Below are 9,119 nucleotides of genomic sequence, written 5' to 3'. Positions count from 1 at the left end.
TATTAAAACTATTTAGTTTTAATGAAAGCCTATGAAACAAAAAAGGAAGTAAAAATAAAGTATCTGAATCAATTAAAATATTTTATTTACTTAAACCACTTCATTATAATGTAACAATGATCATTATATATTGAAATAATAATTAGTTTAGGACTTAACATTAATACCGCAATTATCAGAACCGTGAATCTGTAAAAATAATGAGGAATGTTATGAAACATATTTTGATGTTTATTTGGTTTTATTTTTAATCAAACATTAAAGAAATTACACATACAAAAGTTCGATTACTTAGGATTTTCCTATTTATCACAATTTAGAGATTGCACTAGACAGCCTGAGTTTCCTGTACATCCGATATAATTCGACGAAAATAAATGGCAACATTTTTATGAAGTTTTCTAATTTGAATCATTTAAACACAATAAAAATTCTTGAAGTGTGCCTATGTTTGAACCTGATCCTATCGCCAATAACGTGAATCTTATTTGATATGCAGGATCAAAAAGATTTAATCAAAAAATAAATAAATACCATATTATATATTAAACATATTATTTTTGTGTGAATTAAATACAATACTAATGATGCTTAAATAAAAATTATTTTAATAGGATATGTTTTTTTTTTGGTTTTAGTAAATGTATATCAAGCCAATTATGCAACATGCAAGTTAAGATCCCAATGTAAGACCTTTGAGTATATATATACAAATATGTTTTTTATGGCATAGATTTATTAAAATATATATCACCTATATTCTGGATACACCATTTATTAAATAATAAAATTATAGATCATTCTATAACTCTATGTTATATATTATTTGTAATATAGGAATCTATGTTAATTTATCCTATTATCTAAAGTAATTAATATATTAAACTGCTACCAATGCATGTGCCAAGGACATTATTTTTTGTTATAAATATGATGCAACATAATTATAAATTATATTATGAAACAATAGTAATTGCAAAAGCACACAATATCAGCACATTACTCTTATCTGCTGCATAGCAAGTTTGTAGTCTAATGGCCTACGACAGATATTATGACGAGTGAAATCAAATCACTCCCAATTCATAACATGTTATCTCTTTGTTTTGGTGTAATTTATTAACAATATTATATGAATCATTTATTAAAATGGCTATGCAGAACATCAACCAATGATGTATCACTGGTTCTATCTTGTCTCCTTTTGCACTTAGGGCAAGGTATGTTCTCATTCAGACACTTTGAATGAAAGACACTTGAGCATTCATCACATCTGTAAGTAGAGCCAGTCTCAAAGGGGTATAGTATCTTAGGATCTCGACAAACTTCACATATAAATCCCTTTTGACTACAAAGCCAGCAATCTAGCACATGAGATTTTGCAAATTGTACAACTTTTTCAAGTTGTAAAGCCAGTGAACCATTTGGAATTTGTGCCAAATCAGATATTGTGTATGTATGGAGATGATCATATAAATACTCTCTGGGCCAAACTCGTTTCTGCAATTCTTCAATGACTGGTTCTCGACAGGTGAATATATATGCTCGTAGAAAATTAAGTTGAATTCTTAATTCTTGCAACTGAGCCATATCTGAAACTCCAGAGTAGATCTTTGGGTTTAGTTTTTTCATGTCTATCCATGGATGGTGTTGAAATTCTAATAAAAATAGGGCTGACTTCTTTGACACTGGATATCTTTTGAAATCCCAATTATGAATGACTCGAGATGGTATAATGAAAACATTAGGATCCATACAATTGGAGCAGTAATACTCCCCAGTGTAGCCGCAGACTCTTGCTTTAGAAATGGTGCTGCCCAATAAATCTTGACAAGTCTTGCATTGATAGTTTTGATAATCAAGACCCTTCTCTCGTGACAATGTCCCCAACTGTTTTACCATTTTCTGCAACTCTTGAGGAGTAAAAGACCCAGTTGTCGAGTTTGGTACTACTTCGAAATCTAATCCCTGTAGTGTAGGGTCATCAGGAAGAGCTGTTTCTGTCTTCACCTCACAGAATTCATTGTCATCCGGTGTTAATTTCAATTCTTTATGAATATCTTTCATGATGTCTCTTAAATTTGGTGTGTTAGATATTGTTTCACTGTAAGTATTTGAGTTATCAATGAGTGATGACAGGCTTTTTATTTCTGGTGTTTTTATCATACTGCTGCCATGTGATGAATTTGAATTCATTGATGTATTCAGTTCATCTTGACCATCATTTGACCATCCTTTTCCAATCAGGGAGTTTCCTGTTACAATTGCATCAGATGTTGTTATAAATTCTCCCGAGTCTACAGATGAGGAATATATCTGACCAGAGTCTACTGGCTCTTGGCTGGTTGCAGGCTGTTCTATGTGTATTGAACTAGAAGAAGGTTCAACTTCTGTTTCTACATCCTTTTTACTCTCTTTATTATCTTCTGATATTTTGTGCTTGTGCTGTATTTCATTTGTGTCTTTAGAAAGTATAAACTTCAAAGCTTCATCCTCACTCAAAGATAACATTCTCCCCAAACCTGTAATACTTGAGGTATGAGATGGAGTTGTTACCAGTTTTGGTTTAGATTCATCACATAAAGTACTGGCCACATCTAGTCCTGCAGTGATTGGCGCTACTCTCATTGTAGGTACCCAAATACCAGCTTGCATTAATACTTGCTCTGGCCAATTATTTAATAAACTAGAATTTATAGGTAAATTAAATTGGACACAGGTTTCCAAGCCCTGAACTAGTTTTTGTGCTACTTCTAGTATTTCTGTATCACAAACAAAAGCAGTTCTGTTATAAAATGGTTTTACTGCTGAAATGTTTTTTAATAATGTGGACATGTAAGATGACAATAAACATTCGTTGAGAGCGATTCTAAGCCAGGATCGACATTGGCCTATTTCGGTGTTAATCTGCGGCAAGGATGAAATTTGATCAATGTTTTGCCTATGTGATAGCACAAGTATGAGAGGCCAAAAACTTGATTGAGGACGGTAGTCGGGATCGCCAGATATAGCATTTTTAGCTTTTCTTAAAAATGTATCTTTTAAACCATGAAGGAAAACAGCTTCCAAAGCCATACACAAGGTATTCGTCGAATCTGTAGAACCTAGAACACTGTGAAAGTTTTCTTCAAATTGACTGTTGTATTGGATGTCTTTCACGCATTCTGATAAGTTATTTATAAGAGACTCCTTGAGAATTGTATCACGACTGCGAATTGCGAAGCTTGATGTAACATTCTTAAAAAACGACATCTTAAATAACTACTTATAAAGATCGAATGTTAGAAAAAACAATACACTTTATTGATAACTCCGCAGTATAAAACTGCTTATTTATCGTTGATAACACAATTAACACATAATAATAAACAATATTAGTACGAAATGTCAATGTCAATTATTGTCAAATGGAAAGTGAGCTCTGACTATATGAGTGTAAGTTGTAACTATCAAGAAATAAAATTAAAATGACTTTCTTTCTTATAACCAATTCATTAATTTGTGCCGTAAAACTTCATTATGCTATCAAATATCAATCGTAATACTAATATATGTTTCAGACATTCAGTAATTAATAGCTTTGTAACGAAGAGTGTCTATGATTCTGATATTTTTGTCTAAATTCTCTTTAGACCTATCGCTATCACAGATATATTTTCAATTTCACTTTATGATTGTCAAACTGAAAGTTGTAGCTATGTTACAATAATTAAATTAGTTTCATAATAGTTGTATACAAAAACTAATATTTATTTAAATTAATATATGAATTGCTTAATTGTGTACTGCAGAATACGACAGCATTATCAAAATATAAATTTAATTTTCTATTAACATCACATAAAAACAAATAGAATTTGGTATAACACCAATAAAGTTGTTATCATTTGGATTTGAATTGATTGAAAAGCATGATTTACGTGCTCTATTTATTGCTATTATATGCTTCAAGCTACCGATATACGAATGCAGAACCAAATCCTTACTTTCAAAAAAATGGTCAAGGTATATGGTTTGTTTTTACAAGTATTATTTTTCATACTTATGCTGTAAATAAAGTAAAAAATACATGTAACTTTCAGAATTACTTTTATGTCGAAAATGTGGCGCCGACGTAGCCGATTCAAACTATTTAATTAGTAAACATAGCCCAGGAGCACAGAAAATTGAGAAGCAAAACTTATTTGGCAAACAAAATATTACAGTTCAGACATTAATCAATCCTTTTGGTGTAAAGTTTGATATTGTCACAGCTGAAAAAGCAAGATGTAAAAATATAGGACCAGTAAGTAAAATGTAGCTAAAAAATATAAAAATGAAAAGAATGATAACAACAACAAAATAAATTAACATGAAAGCCATGTTGATTAATGTCTTTCACATAGAATATTAAAGTTTTATATATATATTTTTTTAAATATTATTAAATCTTCAGCGGCAAGGAGCCGACTCATGGTTTCCTGGGTATACATGGAATATTTGTACCTGTCCTCATTGTGGACAGCATTTAGGATGGTCTTTTGAAAGTTCTGGTGCAAAGGCTGTTGACAGCAATGAAAGTATTCATTTGTTTCATGGGTTAATATTAAGTAACATACTTGGAGAAAATTGTAAGTAACATTTAATGTAAAATTAACTTTATCTGAATATGTTATACTAAGTTATATAGTTAATATTATCTTTTGTTTCAGTTACAGACTCACTTATAATGATGCCAAAAATGTATAAAATGTAAATTTTAATTAAAACAGCAGAAATGTGATAAATTTTTGAAAATTGTTCAGGACTGAATAAATCAATGTGAAATATTATAAATAAAAAAAGTGTACATAAAAAAAAAACTGTTTTGTTTATCATAAAGAAAATTTATTCTCACTAACTCAAAGTAACAAAAATAAGTTTAGAAATATTAGATGATTTGCAAGTAACTTAGTTCTAACCATACCTAAGAGCTAAAAGTTAATACCAAATCAAAAACTGTCAATTTTGTTAATGGAATTTTAAACATATGAAATTCAATAAAACTTATCAATCTTGAGATTGCAAGTAATTATAATGATACTGTATTTATTATACAAAACAAAATAGTCCATAGTTCCTTAAAACTAAATATTATTTTATGTACATACTACGTTATGCAGAACTTATAAGCAAGTTTTATGTGGTTGCGAATCTTTGATGTAGGGTTTGTTGTGTAGCAGCTGGGGTAGGAGCAAAATTCACACCACTTGGTGCTTCAGAGTTTGTTTTAGGTGTACCATAAGTTTTACCCTGGATAGCTGCTATTTCTTTTTGAAGTTTTGGATTCAGTATTTGCTTATTTACAAACTTCCGTCCTATTCCCCGGTTAGAACCTCTTCCACGGCCTCTTCCTCTAGATTGATTTGATCGTCTACTAGAATTGGATTGATTAGATCTGTTTGATCCCACTGATTTAACACTTCCAGGTCCTCTTCTTGTGTTGTATCCACCAAAATCATTAGTTAATTTGGCAAGAGTTTGTTTATTCAAATAGCCTGCATTACCAACACTATTCCTGCGTCTTTTGGCAAAATCATTAGCTACACTGACAGTTAATTGTGAAGCTGCATTTAGTGAATTGTTTCTAGAGCGTGTGAAAGTCTGTGACTTTATTATGCTATTTTGTATCAAGTTCTGACGTTCTTGTAAGATTTGGTCCGACCTTAAGCCCACCGAACTGTATCGATTTCTAGTGGTAAGACCACGACCCCGTTTAGAAATCCCTCTCTTGGCTACTGCTAAAGGCTTAAAGGTATTATTCCCTCCTCCACCTCTTCGACTGTTTAATCCAAGTCTGCTATGAACATTACCTTGTGTTTGTTGATTGTAATTTAAGCGTCGAAATCTTGTTTGAGGTCCTCCTATCGAAATAGTAAACAAAATATTACATACAGAACCATAAAATTAACGTATATTTAAACTAAACTATTGTTATAAATATGTAAAGCCATTTACCTCTGTTTCCTCTGTTTGAGCGCACTAGTGCTGGCATATCATTTTGAAAGACTGCATTCTCTAAACCTGCCCTTGCCTTTGGAGTCAAACTTCGTAACTGCGAGCGAGAACGTGAAGCTGATCTGGTTCTAGGGTAAGAGAAGCGTCTTTGTTGGGATTTTGATCTTGCCCGTGACTCCGAACGTCCACGTGACTGTGATCTGCCCCTGGGTCCACGAGATCGTGAGCGAGATCGACCCTGCCTGTTATTACTTCCGCCCCGTGACTGTGATCTCCCTCGGTCAGATCCTCCTCCGCGACCCACGCGCCCTCTACGACCACCGCGGCCACCACCACGTCCTCTTACGTTGCCACCACCTCGGCCCCGAACTCGGCTAGTTCTGTTTTTATTCTGCTTGATAATATCATCTAAAACATTTTACCAATTAAAATATGTCAAACCATATGTTACTACATAGTCTATTTTAAATAGAGGCGTCATTCACAACCGTAGTTAATATTGACACTTTGAAGTTTTTACTTTTAAATTATAAAGTTAAAACAAATAGAACCAATTAACTGGTAAACTATTAATATTAATTATACAAGGTCTGAGTTTACGGTGTATCTGATTTTCCAGATATCTAAATTTATAACAAACAAATAAATTGCTTACCAAGTGACATATTTACCGAGTCGCTCATTTTATTGCTTATTATTTCTAATATTTAAAAGGTCGGTATTATAATGTGTACAAACAATATGCTTTTTTTAAGTTTTAGATTATAAATGCTTAATTCAAATAAAATATTACAATTTTCACTTTCCGCCTAAAATAGTCATCGGCTTATCCAAAATCGGATACAGAAACAGATCATACAGATACACAAAAACCACATTAGTACAGAGTAAAAAACAGTTTTATAATCTATAAGATCAAATATGGTAACTGGCAATAGACTGTTGTATACATTATTCACGATAAAATATATAAAAGGAGGACTTTTTGTTTGTTACAGTTTAATACAAAAAAATATAAATGTTTAATAAAAAATCAAATATACCAAAATTAGATGGAGTGTTATTAAACAGATTTTTCTCACCATAGTTTTCTTTATTGAGTAGGATTACGTATGTTGGTTGTTGTTGGTGCTGACAATAATGGTGCATTGTGCATACAGTGTATTTGTAACACGTTAAAACTAAAAATATTTTGAGATCGAATATATTTTTTTACCGAAACGAGCGCCAAAATCCATCTATAAATAAATAAGTGTAATTTATTTGCCACTTAACAGGGAAACATTGAGGAACTTTATTAAAATAGTCTAGTTTATAACATTATAAGACTGTAGCAATCAAGTGTAAATATTATGTCACATAAAGCCGTTTGTACTCCGCCTTGATCCATACTTTGTCTAAGCCCACCTTATCCTAATTCCCAAGGTTGGCGGCGTATTTTTGATGCAAGAGATGGTTATATGATGGTTCTTACAGCGCAAATTTAGTGCGAGTGTTGGTAAATACTTGCCATAATAAAACGATACATTTTACAAAAAAAAAAAGTTTAAATAAACAAAAAAACATAAAAGATTAATAATAAGATTAAGATGTTGTTGATCCCCGTTTTATCAAGGAGAAAGAAAGGAAAAAAATAAAACCAAAAAACATTTTCCGTCAAATTAAAAAAAGTATGCTTTCAGGATACCGAGATGAACCTCCCATATGAAAATCTGACGCGTTCGAATATTTCAAAAAAACACTTTTTTTTGCATTTTCAAAAGTTCATCGTAGCTTTTCGTCACGACGAAATCGTCAGTTTTTTTAAAGAGAGCTTCCTTGGGGCCTACTTAACACCCCTTTCGAAAATCTGACGCGCTCGAGTAAATTTTTTTTTTGCATTTTTGACTACTTTATATGCCCCCACCACGCAAACCGGCACATTAGTGTACCGTTGTTATCAGAGGCACTTGGGGCATACGTAGTATGAATCTCGAGAATGCTCAAGGAACTGTTTTTTTTTTTTAATATCTTTAAAAAACCGTACACGCCAAACCCACCGCTAAAATGGTTTTTATCATACGAGCTTTTCTTTTCGAAATTATTTTATCTTTCGATTTTGATGGGTCTCGACGGCGCCGTTGAATTAGGCCATTTAGCTACCTCGCCTCCCGTATTTAACTAACAAGCTTAAAATGTTGGATAAGAGTTGAATTGTTGTTGCATTAAATATTGTTTATATTGGTAAAAATGTTTTTTTTTTTTCGTTTTTTGTACCGGGTAGGCGGGTGGACAAATGGGCTACCTGATGGTAATTAGTCACCACCGCTAATAGACGTTGACGATTAAGAAATAGTAACTATTCCTTTCAACACACCAATTCTTCACCACCCTTGGGAGCTTAAGATGTTACTTTCCTTGTGCCTGTAATTACACTGGCATACTCACCCTGCAAACCGGAACGCAGCAATACTTAAAATTGTTGTTTGGTGGTAGAATTAAGAAATAATTACACAGAAATAAATTTGAACTTATATTGTAATTTTATTAACAAAGTGAAATAGGTGAAATAAATAACATAATAATATATTTTAAAGAAATATTAATTTGTACATTGCATATTTTTTCTTATAATTATTTTTTTTTTAAATTCATATGACAACAATGTAATTTTGTAACAACTTTTAGTTTTGTTTGTTGTTATTAATATTTAAGCTTAAACCAGATAAAAATTGACATTTTCGTAGTCAAATAAAATGCATAGTTTATTTTTTAATAAAAAGTAACTTTTTGTACAATAAACATAACTATAAAATATCAGCTGAGTTTGTAAAGTGAATCACAGATTAAGTGTGGTGTTCCCAAAGGCCATTGATGCAGGCATGATTGAAATGCTAAGGCCGTTACATATCATAACATTTAGAATATTCATTTTCAATACAATTAACAGATTTCTAGTTACATGACAGCAAAGTTAACAATATCAATTCTTTAAGTACATTAAATTGACGTGCAAGACTTCTCATGAGCAGTGTCATTTAAAACCAGAAGTTAAGAACATTTAACTGAACTGCTTCATTTCTCAATATATGTTGAACCAATGTCAAATACAAATCTATTAATGATCTAATCTAAGATTAAGAGAGGACGATATATCACATATA

At 31.7% G+C, this 9,119-nt stretch overlaps 3 protein-coding genes across 4 annotated transcripts; 1 reads left to right on the top strand and 2 right to left on the bottom strand.

Annotated features, from left to right (window-relative positions):
* Positions 1-62: 62 nt before the first annotated feature.
* LOC124542405 (run domain Beclin-1-interacting and cysteine-rich domain-containing protein-like) lies at positions 63-3,391 on the bottom strand. Its single transcript, XM_047120360.1, has one exon. It carries the CDS (start codon positions 3,250-3,252, stop codon positions 1,138-1,140), a length of 2,115 nt encoding a protein of 704 aa, XP_046976316.1. The 5' UTR covers positions 3,253-3,391; the 3' UTR covers positions 63-1,137.
* Positions 3,392-3,625: 234 nt separating this feature from the next.
* On the top strand, positions 3,626-4,845 carry LOC124542423 (protein cereblon-like). Of its 2 annotated transcripts, none has more exons than XM_047120381.1 (4): positions 3,626-4,005; positions 4,083-4,285; positions 4,436-4,610; positions 4,692-4,845. In XM_047120381.1, the coding sequence occupies exons 1-4, from the start codon at positions 3,912-3,914 to the stop codon at positions 4,733-4,735; spliced, it is 516 nt and encodes a 171-aa protein (XP_046976337.1). In that variant the 5' UTR covers positions 3,626-3,911; the 3' UTR covers positions 4,736-4,845. The 2 variants fall into 2 exon arrangements, with proteins under 2 accessions (XP_046976337.1, XP_046976334.1); XM_047120378.1 differs by having other exon boundaries at positions 4,077-4,285.
* A 4-nt stretch (positions 4,846-4,849) lies between these two features.
* Positions 4,850-6,851, bottom strand: LOC124542417 (serine/arginine repetitive matrix protein 2-like). Its single transcript, XM_047120370.1, has 3 exons — positions 6,632-6,851; positions 5,977-6,384; positions 4,850-5,882 (listed from the first exon to the last, which is right to left on the bottom strand). Exons 1-3 carry the CDS (start codon positions 6,657-6,659, stop codon positions 5,158-5,160), a joined length of 1,161 nt encoding a protein of 386 aa, XP_046976326.1. The 5' UTR covers positions 6,660-6,851; the 3' UTR covers positions 4,850-5,157.
* Between the last annotated feature and the right edge of the window lie 2,268 nt (positions 6,852-9,119).

Source organism: Vanessa cardui, chromosome 2 (assembly GCF_905220365.1).
Source record: "Vanessa cardui chromosome 2, ilVanCard2.1, whole genome shotgun sequence".
Lineage (NCBI taxonomy): Eukaryota > Metazoa > Arthropoda > Insecta > Lepidoptera > Nymphalidae > Vanessa > Vanessa cardui.
Note: the sequence above shows the minus strand (reverse complement) of the source record. Positions and strands in the feature narration are given on the sequence as shown.

Bases quoted from the DNA above. Each gene is read 5' to 3' on its own strand.
- LOC124542405 (XM_047120360.1), bottom strand. From the start codon at position 3,252: ATGTCGTTTTTTAAGAATGTTACATCAAGCTTCGCAATTCGCAGTCGT.
- LOC124542423 (XM_047120378.1), top strand. From the start codon at position 3,912: ATGATTTACGTGCTCTATTTATTGCTATTATATGCTTCAAGCTACCGA. The intron at 4,286-4,435 runs GTAAGTAAAATG...TTAAATCTTCAG, and splicing joins GATGTAAAAATATAGGACCA to CGGCAAGGAGCCGACTCATG. The intron at 4,611-4,691 runs GTAAGTAACATT...CTTTTGTTTCAG, and splicing joins TAACATACTTGGAGAAAATT to TTACAGACTCACTTATAATG.
- LOC124542417 (XM_047120370.1), bottom strand. From the start codon at position 6,659: ATGAGCGACTCGGTAAATATGTCACTTG. The intron at 6,385-6,631 runs GTAAGCAATTTA...AAAATGTTTTAG, and splicing joins CTCGGTAAATATGTCACTTG to ATGATATTATCAAGCAGAAT. The intron at 5,883-5,976 runs GTAAATGGCTTT...CTATTTCGATAG, and splicing joins CTCAAACAGAGGAAACAGAG to GAGGACCTCAAACAAGATTT.